The sequence below is a fragment of the Hypanus sabinus genome, chromosome 15 (genome assembly GCF_030144855.1).
Source record: "Hypanus sabinus isolate sHypSab1 chromosome 15, sHypSab1.hap1, whole genome shotgun sequence".
NCBI classification, from domain to species: Eukaryota; Metazoa; Chordata; class Chondrichthyes; order Myliobatiformes; family Dasyatidae; genus Hypanus; species Hypanus sabinus.
In genome coordinates this window covers 82,556,162-82,575,914 of record NC_082720.1, presented here as the reverse complement: position 1 = coordinate 82,575,914, position 19,753 = coordinate 82,556,162, and the positions used below count along the sequence as shown (strand labels likewise).

The 19,753-nt window shown below is 38.5% G+C and overlaps 1 protein-coding gene across 9 annotated transcripts in view; it reads right to left on the bottom strand.

Annotated features, from left to right (window-relative positions):
- LOC132405637 (rap guanine nucleotide exchange factor 6-like) overlaps nt 1-19,753 on the bottom strand; it is a 407,378-nt gene that overhangs the window by 8,823 nt on the left and 378,802 nt on the right. For 7 of the 9 annotated variants that reach the window (XM_059990602.1, XM_059990605.1, XM_059990604.1 and 4 more), the window contains 3 exons: nt 14,282-14,434; nt 4,200-4,419; nt 2,024-2,580 (listed from right to left, as the gene is read on the bottom strand). In XM_059990602.1, coding sequence (XP_059846585.1) covers nt 2,024-2,580; nt 4,200-4,419; nt 14,282-14,434 — 930 coding nt within the window. Of the gene's footprint in view, nt 1-2,023; nt 2,581-4,199; nt 4,420-8,901; nt 9,019-14,281; nt 14,435-19,753 lie in introns of all 9 variants that reach the window. The other 2 variants (XM_059990611.1, XM_059990608.1) reach the window with 2 other exon arrangements.

The window sequence follows — 19,753 nt, the reverse complement described above, 5'->3', positions numbered from 1 at the left end:
CGGAAAAACTTTTTCACCCAGAGAGTGGTAGATATGTGGAATGCTCTGACCCAGAAATCAGTTGAGGCCAAATCTCTGGATGCATTCAAGGGAGAGTTAGATAGAGCTCTTATAGATGGCGGGGTCAAGGGATATGGGGAGAGGTCAGGAACGGGGTCCTGACTGTGTATGATCAGCCATGATCACAGTGAATGGCGGTGCTAGCTAGAAGGGCCGAATAGCCTACTCCTGCACCTACAGTCTATTGCCTATTGAACCACTATGTGGAACATTGCCAAAGACATTGATAAAGACTTTATAGACAATGTCTATCATTCTCTTGCCCTTGCCGATTCTCTTGGTAATTTTCAAGAACACTGTTAAATTTACAAGGCATCATTTCACACAAACAAAGGTATAATGACCATCCCTAAACAGTCCCCTTTCCACCTACAATTGTTATTTCTCAAAATCCCTTACAGTAAATTACCCACCATTGCTTTAAACTTACTGATCTGTCCATCTCTGGTTTGTCCTTGCAGACTTTCTTAAATAAAGACACAATATTAGCCATCCTCCAAAGATCTCAGTCCTGAAACAACTTCTCCTAGATACTGACTGTCCTGCTGAGTGTTTCCCCTATTTCCTATTTTCATTTCATTTTCTTTTTTTGAAATTTCTCTTCTGTATCATTCATCTTCTGCTAATTGCATTTCTGTTGACAGGTCAGCTGCACTAAGTGAAGGTGCAAAAATCTCTGTCAGAAACACAACCATTTCCTCCCTTGCTTCACTTATCAATCTGTGATTGAACCTGTCATGCCAGGGGATAGCATAGCATTTTGTGCTTTAATATGTTATCCATGACAAGAAGCGTGCACATGTCTAAAACTTCCATAATTTTAATACTTATCCTGGCATTCTTCTTTTTTCAAGAGTTGGCATCCACAGTATGTAACTTGTCCTTGTATGATCATTCCATGCTCTAAAGTCAACCAAGAAGTCTTTTTCCTTTTACCTACAATAACTGCAATAACTATTTTTTTTTTGAAAGTGTAAAACCAAATCATTCCATATGTTCCATCAGGTCTAAATACTTCCAATATATTTATTGTGTATCTGCTACCAATGTTAGATTCATTTGTTAATTGATAGATGTAACATTAAAATGCATTTTAAAATAGTTCGGTACTGCAGATAATGTATTTTTAGACAATTAATTATCTTGAAGAATCATGTTAGAGGCCAAAGTTGGACATTGTCCTTCAATGGAAAATAAGATCTCTATGGAAATCAATGAAAATAGCTTTACTCCTGCCTTGGATACTTTCCCATGGCTAAAGAGCCTATTATTATCCACATTAAAGGTTCACATATTCAAAATATTACTGAACTCTAACTAGATCGCGACAAGAGTCAACATGCTAAAGGATGGAGCTAAGAAAATTAAGGAGAAAGATGCAAACAATCCTGCTAGCAGTAACAAGGACACATTTTTGCCTTTTGAGCCATTGCCCATTTTAATTAGTTCTCCTGCAAAATTGTATGCTATCCTTTCAGGACTGATTCGTAAGTTTCATATCCTCTGGGGTACAGTAGAGAATCTGCATAGGAACGTAATACTTCAGACTTCAGACAGTATGTGGGAGCAAAATTCATATTTCAAGAAAACTCACAAAATTAAACAAAATAAGGTAACCATAAGTTGCACTGAAAAGCTAGCATTTGATTTCTTCTACATTCTCCACAAAATACAGTTGAGAAAAGGAACAAAAACATAGGAAACCTGCACTGTCTATTTCACAATTGCACAACAAAAATTAAGGTCACCGCTCCTCTAAAGTCAGACAAACAGGAATGCCCTGATATGATCTCAGAAGAAATGGTAAGTGGCTGTTATAATTAACCACAGCGTTCATGTATGCTGTTTCGGACCATGCCAAACCTGACATTCTTAATACATAACAACCAATGTTATCACTTTATATATCATTTACAGTAAAATTCATTATGAATGCCAGATATTTACCTATTATCTTTCTTACCTATGAGACCCTTATCTGTGCTTGAAGTGACAGCTTTGCAAGAGGGGTCAATGTTTGGTTTAGAATTTGAAACATTCTCACTGCGACCAGGTGCTTCAGCTGTAGTCTCAGGCAATCCTACTCGGTTTACGGTTCCACAGTCTCTTTCAAACTTGTCCAAGTGGGAATATGTTGAAGGCATCCAGCTTTCCCTGGAATGAACACATTCAATGCTGTCTTTAGACTGAATCGGACTAGGGCTTTTAGTCAGGTCTCCAGAGTATAAGTGACAGCCTGTGGTCCAAGATTCTGTCAGTTCAATTTCTGCAACTGGTCCATCTAAAGTATGAGTATATTTAGAAGCATTTAGTAGGTCCCAGTTTTTCTGAGTTTGAATTGTCTGGATGTTGTCATGGGAGTTGCTGGAGCATGAAGTCCAGCTTCCACGGCCACTGTCCGCTGCATCAATTGAGATGTGATCATAGTGTTCGCGGGCCAACTCTTCATTACTTGAAGATGTGACTGCTGTTTCCATAACCAGGCACCCTCGCTTTTCAGTACTTAAAATTACAGAAGAACTGAAGGGGAAAACAAATGTGTCACTATTATGGTTGACCAATTTTTAGCCATGTTGGTGATTAACCATTTATGGATAAAACCCAGATTCCCCAATTGTTTTGTAGTATTGGGGAACTTTCAAAAGTAAAAATTTTCACCTCATTGAAACAATGAGGGAAGGGATAGACAAGAGGGAAAAGTGGTGAGATGGAACTCTGATGTCAATGAAATGCCTTAAAATAAACATTTACTCCTGATCTCTGCTAAAAAAACTGAATTTTAAAATTCAACTTTAATTTACTTCAATTAAGGTTACTTAAACTGAATGACTGATTACTAATAGTGAATATATTCCATTTGGCAATGGACATTGTACAGATGTCACAAAATGAAGTAAGCTCATTTTGCGTCTAACTTTGTTCAGAAAGAGCATCAACCAAAGCCATTAGTTTGCTCTCAGTTACCCATTCTTAACCTAATCACCAAGTTTCTCTCTCACCATTGACTAATAATATGACTAAAAATAATTATCATAAACTATGGGGCATATGATTAATTTGAAATCCATTTTAAATACTGTACAGAAGAGCGAGTTACACAAAGTTGCAAAATGATATCAATGTGTTTTATGTAATGTTGTGAAGAAAGGTAATGAAATTATCATAATTCTGTCCTCAATTATCCCATGTACAGTAGATCTCAAAAGTGATGGTGGTCATGCTATGCAATTATGACTAGTGTGAGAGATTCAAAATAAGTTTAACAATGAATATCTATGACATAACATTCAGATATTTTATTTAAATGTATTTATAAGCAAGTAAATCATGTTAGTAATCAGACCATCAGACTACTCATTGCACCTTTGATCATTGAGAATAAACACATTCCAACAAACACAAAAAGGACAAATGATAAACTGCTTATGTTACCTTCAATGAATATAGTCTATACTGTACAAAATAACATTTCAAAGTTACTTTTTGTCTATATAAGGTGCTTTCTTTTCTTTTTGTTATGGAGGACTGGAGAATGATAACAAGTTGTCATCAAGTGATGCAAAACAAATTAACAAAAAAATGGTGGAGTGGTGACTCAGTTGACAGAATAGTTTACAAATAAATTATTTCTAGCTGCTCCTTTGATGCAGTCCCACAGAGGAAAAAACCACACCAAATGCAAATAAATCTCATAGGCCAATATGAATTATCTATTAATAAATAATTCAAATTGAAAGTTCTGACAAAATCTAACATTCAAGAATGAGACAGCTGTCATTTGACTGAGGTTGAGAGTCACTACCTGTGATTCTCCATCAATTTCAGAAATTTCAAAAATGACATTTTTTTGGTTTATCTTACCCATTGCCTTAGGACCTACAATGAAAGGAAATCTTAAAAAAGTCTTATTTTGTCTAAATGCTGACAAGAAATTCATGCTAATAAATTCATCTCATTCATTTACTTTTCAGAGCAATCAATCACTGAAGCCCTCATTTTTTTGTGTGCCTCAAAAAAAATTGACTTATCTCATTCTTGATTATGCGCAACAATAATGTTCAAGGAATCAGTGGGATAAAGAATGTCAAAAAATCAAACTGAGTTGTGCTACATAAATAAAAGCTTCTTACTGATCTTACCTTGCGTTGGGTTGTGCAGATTTGTTTGCCTGTTGTACGTTTCTCCCTCCAGCTGGTTCTGTTGCATCTGGGACACTGATTGACTGCGACAAACATCTCTCATCCTGCATAGCAATGCACATGGAATCAACAGAGCAATTGCTGACAATGCTGGAGCGTGATGAGATTTCACTGTGACTTGAGTCGGAGAAATTGTCAATTCTTGTGATTGGAGCCAGGACTAAAATTAAACATAAAATATAAGAATAAAATCATCCATTTGCTTTCAAGATGCATGTTTGATACTACAATTATCTTTTTTCGTAGAATATGGGGAAATATTGGAGTAACCTTCAGATTAATAAGATTGGACAGGCTAAGGTTTGTGCACTTACATTTAAAAACAATCAAATTGCTCTGGTCACTTTTAATAACTCATCAATTATTAAGATGGATTCCCTCTGCTACTGATAGTTTTCTAAACAAGACTGAAAACAGTGAATGGGAACTGGGGTACGTTTTGTTTAGGAAACCTCAAATTCCATATTCCCAGTTTATCATGGAGTGTTTGCACTGAAGGACTCTTCTTCCCCGTTTTGACAGGATGCCAATAAGATGTCTTATTGGCAAAGCTAGCTTCCATTTGGGAGGTGGAGGCTCGTGGGGAACGTTATAAAGAAAAGGGCTAAGTATAAAATGAGCCTACTGTTAGTGAGAACTTGGGGTAAAGAATAGGTGCCTAAAGGTGTGGAAGCAGCTAACATGGAAAACTAGTGTACCACACACACACCAGCTCATCTGGTACACTAGCTCTGTGCAAAGTACCACTAATATCTAATCCTACTTTTATCTCCACCTGCAGGTCCAAAGAACACTTCTTGTACATGCTTTCTCTTTTTTATTACTGCAGATAATTTTCATTCAAAGTTGTTCTCATCCACTTTGAACGAGACTTGGAATATCAAGCTAGACAAACCTAATATGCAAGAAAATTCACAATACTTCCTAGGACTTAATTACTCTGTACCCCCATCTTGCCTCCATTAAACTAAAAAGTAGATGGTATTAGGTCATACTTCAGATTTTAGAAATTGCTGCAGTTTACCCGACATTAATCCACCTGCTCTTGTCTTATCTATAATTGTACCCAAAATTTCACAATCTTTGAAAAAAAAGTAGTGTTTAAAGCAATTGCACACACAACTTGAATTATTACAAACTGGCATTCTCGCCAATTCATCCTAAGATCCAATGACAGAAGGTGAAGGAAAATATTATAGTAAATCTTCAGATCTACCTGATACAGGCTTAGTATTTTGCAATGATCCATAATATATATTATTATTTATTCAATTTTCAGAATGTGGACGTTTCTCACAAAACTAGCTTTTATTGCACACCTTAGTTTTGAAAGTGTAATGAAAAATATTGATCAGTAGAAAGATTGCAGGAGATGTTCATAAGTAAAGTGACTCATTTTTCAGGAAGTTTTACATAATATTTGTAATATTAATAATAACATTTTACATATCTTACATAAAAAACTATTTTAACTGGAGTAATACACATAAAATGCCTGAGGAACTCAGCAGATCAGGCAGCATATATGGAAATGAATAAAGAGCCGATGCTTTGGGCTGAGACCCTTCATCAGATGTCCTTTCAGGAATTGACGTGTAGGCTCAAATATACAGTTGACATCTCAGTCTAAAACATCAACTATATATTCATTCCCATAGATGCCATCTGGCCTGCTGAATTCCTCCAGCATTTTGTGTGTGTTGCTCTGGATTTCCAGCATCTGCAGAAACCAAAAAGCACAGGAATACACTATTTATGATATATGTTGTGGAGCCCAATAAAGAACAGCATTGCAGTAAAGGTGAAGAGGCAGCCAGGAAGGCTAATCTTATTTTTAATACACAACCACAAGAAGTGGAATGGCCATATTCAGACAGAAAACTTGCACTTATTGTAATGCTCATAATAAAGTTAATAAGCTCTTTCCACTTTACATTCCCACTCTGGAATATTCTATACATATTATCACTAAAACCTACATATTGACTTAAATTGTTTTCCACTAGAATCCAGTACAGGCTGTTGAACCTTATTCAACAACATAAATACCTAAACGTCTGAGGCCATTTTTCTTTTCTGTGGCACAAGCTGTCATAATACCAGGGTGCCTCAGTCAAATGTTTTTGTCTAGTATATATAACAATTAAACAGAATCAAAACAATGTTTTTTGAGTATCTTTTGCCACCTATTATGAATCATACAGCTGATTTTGCAGCATCTAACTTCAGTTTAAAATCCTTCTTCAGCGATGTGAAAATCTATAAGGATGGGGACAAAGTACTAGAGCTAGCAAAATCTGCCAACTCATGCACTTCTAAGAAATGCTGTTTTCCTAAATTCATTTATTCAAATTGCTGACAAATCCCATTGGCCAGTCCCAAATGGATGTAAAGTAAGTATGCTGCTAGGCTTTTTCAAAAGGTAGCTACATTGGATCTGGAATCACATACTGAACAACAGGATAAGGATATCATATTTCTCTCCTTCAAGTTGTTTAATGAACTGATAGGTCGTACGATGATCAAACTGCTTCATGTTCATCATTTAATTAATTTTAATTTAACTTACTCCAGCTACTACATTGGGATTTGACTTGTGGTCTCTGTAATCACTCAGTTAAGGAAATCGAGCAAGATGTTCAGATTAGAACTGTAATTAAGATCAGTCCAGAATAAAATTATCTCTACCTTATTTCAACAGTGTTCCTCAAATCCAAATTCATATTTGTGTTTCCAAAATATCTTTAACTGTAAGTTTTTAATGAACCAACAGTTGACATAAACTCATGTAACTTCTTGACCACGTGCAAAAACTCATTTGCAACTAATATGTGGCGTAGGTAGGGATATTCTTACATTCAACATTCACTTCAACAATGTACATTAAATTCCAAAATAACTAACCAGTGTGAAAAAAGACAGTTTTCCATATTATTAACCCCTTGATGTGAAAAAGGATCCCAAGTTAAAGATGCCAACAAGCAGGCATCATACCACTATAATACTTAGCATTTAAAATTTACACAGAAACAATTTTAGTAGGTGATATAATAGTCTAAAAGCAGAGTGTATAAAAATAATTTAGTACCCCAAGGCTACAATAGACGAGATCAAAGTTACACTCTGGACTTTGGTACAACAGGACAACAGCGATCATACTAGGTATACTATAATTGAGTGAGTACTGCACATGGTCACTCCATTGTTGACAGTACAATATTCTTTTCTTTGAGATATTTCCATTATAATATAGGATTGGATGTATTGAGTTAATGAAATAGTTCAAAAATAAAACTGACTGTCAAGAAGCACAAAAACTGGAGAAATAACTTCAACATATTAAGCTCTGTCACAAACGTGAAATCTTAATGGGTGTAAATGATGGAACAGTGTATTTGTATGATACATCATGCCTAATTTTGAATTACACTTAGGTCTGGCAGGTGATTAAGCAGCACTACCAGAATTGACAGACAGTGCAGTGAAACTTCTTTTCATCTGAAAAGAACCATATAGAAATTTATTGTGCGTGGTTTCTGATAGAAAAATCAAATTCATATACACTCTTCTTTTAGGGAAAAAAAATCTGTTACCATTAGACATGACATTATACTTGATTGGAAGCTCCAGTGCTTCCCTGGTGTCTCAGTGAATGAAGACTACAATCCAGCTTGGGAGAAACCAGGCTGCCAAATGGCATTTTTACCCAAGTCAGAAAGTAGTGGAAGCAAGGTTGCTGTGAAGGGGAAAATGGATTAAAAAAAAATTCTCTCTGGTTACTATAGTCATACTTGGTTAGGCAGTACATAATCAGGTAGCATACTATGCTATGTTGAACCTTGGAGTCAAATATTCTTATAGCACTTGCTCTTTATATTCAAACAATATACAAACATATTGAAGAGCAAGTGCCCGTTTTACCCAATTGTTTTTAGAAAACTGAGGGGCAGTTTCATCCTCACTATATCACACATCCCCTTAAAATGACAATGCTTAAGTTTTAGCAGCATCTAAACAATTGACTGTTTTCACTGAAACAGTACTATTTCATGCACAATTGCAAAACTTCATCTAGGTAGACAGAAGAAACATAGCTACAGTATGTAAACTCTAGGCAATTTAGAGAAAAATTCCCCTTACACAAAGCTTCCATTAGAATTAGCTTACAAGTGAAAAAATGCTCCACTTTTGCTGCCAGTCTCAAGAAAGGCACTTCCATCTACTATTACAAAAGGAACATTTTACAGGAGCTGTTCCTTCTTTTTCTTTTTATTCAGACAAGCCACTGTACATAGGAGACGAAGAAACATTCATAAAGTTTTCCTTCTCCTACTCCTCATCATCTTAGGGTACAACCATTTAAAAGGTCGACTGCTGGAGTTGTTGCTGCAGCTGCCTTGATCTGTCCCTACAGTTGGTGCAGAACTTTTATCTGAAACACCTGTTATGTGTCCTGCAGTTCCTTCTGCCTCCTTTTTGTCTGATGAAACCTGTCTATCTCTGGAAGAGCTTCTTTCTCGGAATCTCCTGAAGGGCGACCTTATTCTCTTTCTACTCTTTGATTCATGTTCTTTTTCACTTCTAGCATTCATGGCCTCGCTCATGCCTGTAATCTGCTGAATTTTCTTTTGCAAGTAGACACCACCTATGCCATAGGTATGTGCCACAGTGCTCCTGTGCCTGACCTCACTAGCAAGAGAAGAAGAACAAGTAGATACTTTTGGTGGACTTGAATATTGTGACCACAATGGAATACCACCTAGTAGAAAAAGGGATGAAATATGTTAAAAAAAAAACCTTATTCAACAACATAAATACCTAAACTTCTGAGGCCATTTTTCTTTTCTGTGGCACAAGCTGTCATAATACCAGGGTGCCTCATTCAAATGTTTTTGTCCAGTACATATAACAATTAAACAGAATCAAAACATAATGTTTTTATGTATCTTATGTATGAATCATACAGCTGAAACCTACATTTTATGAACACCTAAAAGTGATTACAGATTATGTAATTCAAATTCTAATGAAAAGTTCGTTATTTTCTGCACCACTGAAATGCTGTCTTTTCATTTTCTGAACATGATACTGGGATAAGTCTCCACAATTATAAATCATAATTTAATACCCAGGGCATGTAAATATTACTGAAAATGAGCTTTGACATCGACTTCAAATTGGCCGTTTGATTTAACTGCTTTATCACAGAAGTGCTCAAGAAGCTTCAAGCTTCCTATAAGAACATCGGATAGTAACCCCACGTAATAATTTGTTCTTCTAACCCAGAAATACTAGGATAAATTCCAGGGTCTCACCATCTGTGTAGATAGAAACTTACAAACCCCTTGGCTGTCATGCCTTCCCTAACTTGAATAAGTCTGCTGAGTGATATAGTGATAAACAGGCTGATAAACAAATTTCTAAGATTGAAGCCATGCAATTTTTTTTCTCATTATTTACACAAAAGAAAACAGGATACCATTCTTTATACCTTAGATTCTTGCCAAATATATGCCAAGAAGTTAAAATATCTTAATGGTCACCTGAAACGCTATTTTGTTTTGCCAACAACTCTGTATAAATAAAGCTAAACCTTTATCATGATTAATAGTGTAATTAACAGCAATGCTTAGTACACAAAAGTTCATCAATTAAAAGTGGATCTGTCTAAAACAAAAGTTAGCTAAACTAACCCTCACAATTTTTCTTTAAAATTAGGCTGTATACTGTATTTTTAATGAGGTAAACCTTACTGGAAAAGATAATACATTAACCACACATGGTTAAGTATGGAAATTGGTGGGCATTGCAAATCAATAGATTTTGTTCTATCATTAAACCAGCCTCCGGTTTAAGATGGTGCTACAGTAGATGTGTGACAGCTTACTGATGGTTCGAAAGCAAATGAATTCGATTAAAAACATTATTAATAACAATTCTTTTGAAATAAATTGTGGCAAACTGTCACATCAAACAATGAAGTGTAAGTGAGGGCAAAGCAAACTTGAGAGATGTGCCCTGCTGGCGCGCTGCAAAATCAACGCACTTAGGGTTGGAGCAGACTGGTTGGAGTGGACAATTTGGAGGGGAGAAGACAGAACAGGGGAGTGCTGATGCCCGCCCAACTAACTTGGGTGCACAGGTGGATCGCTCTAAGTGCCAAGCCAATTTGGAGAGATTGAGAACAGCTTCCTTGGCAGTGAAGTCCAGGTCCAAAGCGAATTGCTGGGTGGTGTGTTCTAGGCCCAGAGCAATTCCCCACTGTGAGGACCAAGTCCTAATGCTAGGTACAATACGAAGTTTGGATAATCTCAATGCTGGCCCAGATAGAATGGAAAGACAGAATGTCAAAAATCGGGCAAGGTTGGATCGCTTTGGACACCGAACCAATTTGGAGAAGTTGAGAACGACTTCCCCGGCAGCAATATCTAGACCCGGAATGATTCAGCGTGATGGGACCCGGGTCTTAGTATGTAGTTCAGATAATTTAAATGCTGGCCCAAATAGTCTGTGGGCTCCACTCTCCACAATGCCAAGGCTGTGTGACTGTCCGTGGCTGCTGTGCTTCGCGTCTGCAACCTTTGTGCAATTTCCCCCACTAATATGGTGAACTGAATACTAAAGCTTTGGGCTTGCTCCAGCGATATGGATCTAAGGACTTAATTTGGTTTTGTGCGCTGCTGTGGTTGCTTGCTTCTATTGTTTGTATGATTGGTTTGTTTTCTCCTCCCTCTTCCTCGGTGGGCACGGGGGGGGGGGGGGTTGGGCTTTTTTTAAAATCGAGTTTTTTCAGGTTCCTTGCTTTGTGACTGCCTGTAAGCAAATAGATCTCAAGGTCATATAATTTATACATTATTTGATAATAAATGTACTGTGGTGACCCATTTTCTGCACAGGCGAACAGGCTCACAAGTAGCCAGCGCGCAGGGAGAGACTTTGGTAATGCACCTCTGACGTCATTTCCACCCGGAGAGGGCGGGCGCTAGGGATTAAATGCCAGCGCCGCAAAGTTTGAATAAACTAGTCTAGAAATGACTTAGCGACTGCTTGTCATTATTTCAGCGCTGTGTGTAGCACATCGCTACATTGGTGACCCTGATGGTCCAAACGGGATTTGGACCAAAGATGACCGACTCTTCATCTGTTCACGTAGTTTCGCTAGAACTGCTGACTTCCTGGATACTGTGACCACGCGTGTGGTTTAGCCAAGCAGAAGCCCAGTTCCAGATTCGGCAGATATCTTCTGATGCCACGCGTTACTATCATGTGGTGAGCACCCTTGACTAGGAGACGGCCGCCCAGGTTGCGGATTTCATACAGTCGCCCCCGGAAGAAGGCAAATATGAAGCATTCAAAGCACTGCTCATTGGGTCCTTTGGCCTCTCACGGCGTGAGCGGGGTGCCCGCCTGCATCCTCTGGACGGTTTGGGAGACAGACTGCCATTGATGAATGAGATGCTGGCCCTGGCACAAGCCCTGCCTCATGTTCGAGCAAGCATTCCTAGAGCAACTGCCCGAGGACATACATCTGCTGTTGGCCGATGCAGATTTCAGCGACCCCTGGAAGGTGGCGACCCGGGCAGACGTGCTGTGGAAAGCCAAGAGGGAGAGCGTGGCATCCAAGCAGATTACCAAGCCATGCGCCCAACAGCCGACCCGATCAGACACGGCGGGGGGCGCACACAACACAGAGGCAGGAGTGAGGAGGCCAGTGAACAGTGGTGTCTCTACCACCAGCGGTGGGGCACAAAAGCCCACCCTGCAAGGACCAGGGCCAGCTGCCGCTAATGACTATGGCGGCTGGCCACCAGGACAACGGGTCCACGTATGTTTTGGACATTGCGGGGAGAGAGAGGAGGTTTTCACAGTGGACCGACTCAAACCAGCCCATGTTGACTTGGCGCAGGCCGGTCGAGGTTCAGGCAAGCAGAGGCAGACCTCCCAAACAGAGGCTGATCCAGACTGTGGACACTGGGGGGTGTATTGCCGGCTCTGGGGGGGGGTATGTGGCTACCCACTTTCTACGCAGGCGAACCAGCTCAAAAATAGCCAGCACGCGGGGGGAGACTTTGGTAATGCACCTCTGATGTCATTTCCGCCCGGAGAGGGCGGGCGCTAGGGATTAAATGCCAGCGCCGCGAAGTTTGAATAAACTAGTCTCGAAACGACTTACCGACTGCATGTCATTATTTCAGCGCTGTGTGTAGCACATCGCTACAGTACTTTGAATCTCTTGAATCTTTGAACTAGCTTTGCACAACAGGCTTTGACATTATTTTCCACTTTTTTGGAGAAATATTGGAAAGATATTTTTGATATTATATCTGCGGTTTTGAATATTGATTTACAACCTCATCCTATTACCGCAATTTTTGGTTTACCAATGTTAGATTCACAGCATTTATCTTTTTCAGCCCGTCGAATGATTGCATTTCTAACTTTGATGGCTAGAAGATCTATATTGTTGAATTGGAAAGAAATTGATCCTCCCACTGTATTTAATTGGTTCTCTCAAACTATGTTATGTTTAAATTTAGAAAAAATTAGAAGTGGTACTTTTGAGACTTCTATTAAATTTGAAAAGTTATGGAGACCATTTATTCAACATTTTCATATGATGTAATATGACCCTGTGCCAAGTACATTTGATTTCCCAGCTTTTAGCTTATGTATTTTGAGAGGACCGGAAGTGACGGCATTGATGAATACTTATTTTTGTGAGATATTATAAACAGCCCACTTTTTTTTTCCTTCTCTTTTGTTTGTTTTTTTTTTCTTTTATATTACTTATTAGCTATAGTTATTAGATTAGATTAGTTAGTTTTGCATTATATAAATTTTTTTTTGTTTTTTTTTTCTTTCTTTTTTCTGTTTTTTTTATATTATACATTATGAAATATTTAGATTTACTATGTCCATACATATATCTTATGGCTTATGTCTTGGTAAACTCATTTATATTGTAACTATTATGTATGTTTTTTTTTCATATGTAATGGAATTTGTATGTTGGTAATTTCTTTATCAATATATCATCTGTATTCTGTCCATATTATTAATATTAATAAAAAGATTTAGAAAGAAAAGACATTATTTTCCACTTAATTCTAGATGGATACATTGGTTTGAACTGACCTACCAATCAAAATGAAGTCTGGCAACAAACAGTTCAAGTTTTTTCAATTGTTAATTCAACATAGCTACAGAAATTAAAATTAAACATGGTAATTTCTTATCATCCCATCCTGTTTCTTGTATTGATTTGATTCTAATTTTGATTCCGATGTACTCTTTCTGTTATCTATAGGTTTATTAATTGTTAAGGCTCTCTAGATAAGACCACTGATCAATGAGATTCCACAGCACGCACTAAAGAGTACAGAAACAACTCTGACCGGATGCACAGTGAGATACCTTACTGCAGCGAGATATGGAACAAAATATTTGTTAATTAATAGCTGAAAGCAACTAATTAGTACTAGCAAATAGCACATCTCAAACCTCTCTTCAGAGCTTCACCATAAATTTAACATCATTATGAGAAATAATCTGTTCTGGATCAAATGGTTAAAAACAAAGAACCACTAAAGTTGATATCTGATCTATGGCTACATGGTTTTCATTAATTGATCTAAATGTACAGTAAAGTTCAACATTCCAGAATTCTGGTGTTGCTGAACAAGCCTTTTTTTCTGGTTTATTGAATGTTATTCCTGTTAATACTCCAAAGCACTATTAATTTGCTTTTTTGTAAGTCCTTATTCATCATAAACATCATAAACTTTCCAGGGAGCTGAAAAGGTAAACAGCAGCTGGGACTCTGGTCAGTTGGAGGGAGCACAGGAGACATTACCAAGTGAGTCAGATGCTGAAATGACAGGATTCCCAAATGCATGGATAGCAGACTATTGGAGTTTTACTGTATTCCCACTTCTTTTTAGGAATAGCTATATAAAATGGGGCTAATTATTAAAAATTAAGGTTTGCTGATGAAAAACCAATGCACAATGACTAAAGATTACCTTTGCGTGAGGGATTTTGAGGAGATACAGGAGGAGAAGACAGTTGTGAGGATGCTGTTGACATAGTGTCATCAGTATTCTTCTTGCTTCTGTCTGCTAGTACTTCCTCAGACACTACTGAAGTCTTCTTCAAGGACTGTGGTGAATTGGTACCTAGGGAAATAAAATTAATAGAACATTTATATTTGAAAAATTAAAAAAAATTAATGATGAAAGTCTGAAATGAAAACAAACTACTGGAAATAGTCAACAGGTCAGGCAACTTTCTGTTCATACAGAAACAGAGTTATTGCTATAGGCCTAGTGAATGGTCCTGTAACTGAAACATCATGATTCATTCTCCACAAAACGCCGCCTAAGGTGGCATACCCTTTTTTAATTTATATTGTTACATTTTTTAAAGTTTTGATTTTAAAGCCACATTCATAGCCCCTTCCTATAAGCTTTAGTTGACTCAAGGCAGCAGCAGAGTAATATTCAAAAGCATGGGAAGACCCGGGAACTCAACTGAACATTATTTTTTGTTAGAAGAGTCAACATGCTGCCTGACTGTAGAGGCCTGGGAACAAACTAACACAACAATACCTCATTCACACTCATAAATGTATATTTCATAAGATGTAGATCAAAGCAACGTGAGTAAGATCAGGAATGCTGTTAAAGCAGCTGTTAAATTAACTACCCACATTTAAAAAATACCATCGGACTAGACTTGCTCAGGCATCATCCCTGAAGAAATTTGAAATCAATATCTGTACCCGGCTAGAAGCCTGAGAAGAGTTTATTCGTTACCCACGTTTATTTTCACAACCACTACTACTTAATGATATTCCAAGCACCACATGTAGTCATTGTAATTAACCTTTCAGGATGGTTTCAGTGATGGTGCACCAAAGTACCAGGAATTTGTCCTATCAAATACCTTCTGGCATCTATTATCTCCCAGCTTCTTAATTCATCTACCCTCCCCTCTGACCTGGTGTAATCTATCACCTGCCAGCTAGTACTCCTTCCCCATCCCCCACCTTCTTATTCTGGCTTCTGCCACTTTCCTTTCCAATCCTGATGAAGGGTCTTGGCCCAAACTGTTTATCTCCCTCCATGAATGCTGAGTTCCTCTAGCATTTTGTGTGTGTTGGTCAAGAAAAAAAACTATAATTTCATTAGGCTTCATTTTTAGAACACATGAATGAAAAGATTGAGTTTAGATCAGAACAGATCATATAAAAATAACAGTACAGGAGCAACCACTCAGTCCACCAGATCTATGCCAGCTGCTAGAACAGCAATCTGGTCATCCCCAACACCCTGCTCTTGCCCTACATGAAAGCTCGTTCTTTGTCTCTTTCCAATTTCTAACTGAAAGGCTCAATTGATTCTATTTCCGCCACCTGTTGAGTCAGTGAGTTCCAGATCATAAAGACTTCCTGCAAAAATAAAAAGATATTTTTCACATGTCCCTGGTTGAAATTTTAAACCTGTATCCTCCAGTTTTGAATTATCCACTAATGCAAACAACTTCATTCTGGTTTATTCCATTGAAATCTCTCCGAAATCTTTTACTGGCCCAGGTTAAGTGCAAGTGTGCCAGGACCTTGGTCGATAATTCCAACACATGCACCCATTCTGGTGAAATTCAGCTCTACAAAATTCTGCCAACCTCATTAAGATGTTTAATTTGATAAGCCTCCACAGGGACACTATTATAAACTTCCCCTCAACATCCTCTGCTTCAGTGAGAATGGTCCTCGTTTCTCCATTCGAATCCTGATAGCTGAAATCACTCAAAACTAAAGTGATTTATATAACCATATAACAATCACAGCACGGAAACAGGCCATCTCGGCCCTCCTAGTCCGTGCCGAACTCTTAATCTCACCTAGTCCCACCAACCCGCACTCAGCCCATAACCCTCCACTCCTTTCTTGTCCATATGCCTATCCAATTTTACCTTAAATGACACAACTGAACTGGCCTCTACTACTTATACAGGAAGCTCATTCCACACAGCTATCACTCTCTGAGTAAAGAAAAACCCCCTCGTGTTTCCCTTAAACTTCTGCCCCCTAACTCTCAAATCATGTCCTCTCGTTTGAATCTCCCCTATTCTCAATGGAAACAGCCTATTCACGTCAACTCTATCTATCCCTCTCAAAATTTTAAATACCTCGATCAAATCCCCCCTCAACCTTCTACGCTCCAATGAATAGAGACCTAACTTGTTCAACCTTTCTCTGTAACTTAAGTGCTGAAACCCAGGTAACATCCTAGTAAATCGTCTCTGCACTCTCTCTAATTTATTGATATCTTTCCTATAATTCGGTGAACAGAACTGCACACAATATTCTAAATTTGGCCTTACCAATGCCTTGTACAATTTTAACATTACATTCCAACTTCTGTACTCAATGCTTTGATTTATAAAGCCCAGCGTTCCAAAAGCCTTCTTCACCACCCTATCTACATGAGACTCCACCTTCAGGGAACTATGCACTGTTATTCCTAGATCTCTCTGTTCCTCTGCATTCCTCAATGCCCTACCATTTACCCTGTATGTTCTACTTGGATTATTCCTGCCAAAATGTAGAACCTCACACTTCTCAGCATTAAACTCCATCTGCCAACGTTCAGCCCATTCTTCTAACCGGCATAAATCTCCCTGCAAGCTTTGAAAACCCACCTCATTATCCACAACACCTCCTACCTTAGTATCATCGGCATACTTACTAATCCAAGTTACCACCCCATCATCCAGATCATTTATGTATATTACAAACAACACTGGGCCCAAAACAGATGCCTGAGGCACCCCGCTAGTCACCAGCCTCCATCCCGATAAACAATTATCCACCACTACTCTCTGGCATCTCCCATCTAGCCACTGTTGAATCCATTTTATTACTCCAGCATTAATACCTAACGACTGAACCTTCTTAACTAACCTTCCATGTGGAACTTTGTCAAAGGCTTTGCTGAAGTCCATATAGACTACATCCACTGCCTTACCCTCATCAACATTCCTCGTAACTTCTTCAAAAAATTCAATAAGGTTTGTCAAACATGACCTTCCACGCACAAATCCATGCTGGCTACTCCTAATCAGATCCTGTCTATCCAGATAATTATTAATACTATCTCTAAGAATACTTTCCATTAATTTACCCCCACTGATGTCAAACTGACAGGTCTATAATTGCTAGGCTTACTTCTAGAACCCTTTTTAAACAATGGAACCACATAAGCAATACGCCAATCCTCCGGCACAATCCCCGTTTCTAATGACATCTTAAAGATCTCCGTCAGAGCTCCTGCTATTTCTACACAAACTTCCCTCAAGGTCCTGGGGAATATCCTGTCAGGACCCGGAGATTTATCCACTTTTAAATTTCTTAAAAGCGCCAGTACTTCCACCTCTTTAATTGTCATAGGTTCCATAACTTCCTTACTTGTTTCCCATACCTTGCACAATTCAATATCCTTCTCCTTAGTGAATACCGAAGAGAAGAAATCATTCAAAATCTCTCCCATCTCCCTCGGCTCCACACATAGCTGACCACTCTGATTCTCTAAGGGGCCAATTTTATTCCTCACTATCCTCTTGCTTTTAATATAACTTTAGAAACCTTTCAGATTTACTTTCACCTTATTTGCCAAACCAACCTCGTATCTTCTTTTAGCTTTTCTAATCTCTTTCTTAAGATTCCTTTTACATTCTTTATATTCCTCGAGCAATTCCTTTACTCCATGCTGCCTATATCTATTGTAGACATCCCTCTTTTTCCGAACCAAATTTCTAATATCCCTTGAAAAACCATGGTGCTTTCAACCTAACAGGAACATAAAGATTCTGTACCCTCATAATTTCACCCTTAAATGACCTCCATTTCTCTATTACATCCTTCCCATAAAACAACCTGACCTAATCCACTCTCTCTAAACCCCTTCGCATCTCCTCAAAGTTAGCCTTTCTCCAATCAAAAATCTCAACTCTAGGTCCTGTCCTGTCCTTCTCCATAATTATATTGAAGCTAATGCTATTGTGATCACTGGACCCGAAGTGCTCCCCAACACATACATCTGTCAGCTGACCTATCGCATTCCCTAACAGGAGATCCAACGCTGCCCCATCTCTAGTCGGTACTTCTATGTATTGTTGCAAAAAACTATCCTGCACACATTTCACAAACTCGAAACCATTCAGCCCTTTTACAGAATGAGCTTCCCAGTCTACGTGTGGAAAATTAAGATCTTCCACAATCACCACCTTGTGTTTACTACAAATATCTGCTATCTCCTTACACATTTGCTCTTCCAACTCACGCTCCCCATTAGGTGGCCTATAATGCACTCCTATCAGTGTTACTACACCCTTCCCATTCCTCAATTCCACCCAAATAGTCTCCCTAGAGGAGCTCTCTAATCTATCCTTCCAAAGCACCGCCATAAGATTTTCTCGGACAAGCAATGCAACACCTCCTCCTCTTGCCCCTCCTACTCTATCACACCTGAAGCAACCAAATCCAGGAATATTTAGTTGGCAATCACACCCTTCCTGCAACCATGTTTCACTAATAGCTACAACATCATAATTCCAGGTATCAATCTACGCTTTAAGCTCATCTACCTTTCTTACAATGCTCCTAGCATTAAAATAGATACATTTAAGATACTCTCCACCCCCTCCTCTCTTTTCATCCCTAACAATGCATTCAAATTTATTATCCTTTTCTTTCTTCTCCCCTACATCTTCGGGCTGAGCGCATCCCTTCTCCATCACCTGCCTTTCCTCCCTCACACACTGTCTATTTACTTGCTCTACTGGTGAACTAACCTCCTCTCCCATGGTTTCCTCAAATTGATTCCCGCCCCCCCCCCCCCCCATCTCACTAGTTTAAATTCTGCCCTGTAGCCCTAGCAAACCTCCCCGCTAGGATATTGGTCCCCCCAGGATTCAAGTGTAACCCTGGTTTACACTTGACCAATTTATTTTGGTATCCTCTTGCTGTTTCAGATAAATTCAAAAATTTGGCAACTACAATTGGGCACAAAGTTCTAGCACCGGGTGTTTCCTAGGAACTAAACTAACTTTCCTGCTTTTGTACTGATGCTTCCAAGTATGAAGGTCAAATTATAAAGATCTTAATTTGACTCTGAATCTCACATATGCATTTTACTGAAGTCTTTCAGACAGTGAGCAGACAACTTGCTCTCTTATAGAGGCTTATCAATGTAAATATTTTGCCCTTACTTGGGTCAGTAAAAGAGAACCTATGTCAACTTCCTTCTGCACTCTGAAGGTAAGCGACATGTCCCAAAAGACAACTGTAACACAGACATCATGGGGTGGAATCCCAGGCTCTGAAATGCTTAAAAGCAAAGCTAGTGGAGAACTTTGCTTACTGTCAAAGTGTTATTGACTTTAAGTCTTCAAATGAAAGTGTGATTCAGTGACATTTACAAAATTATTAAACA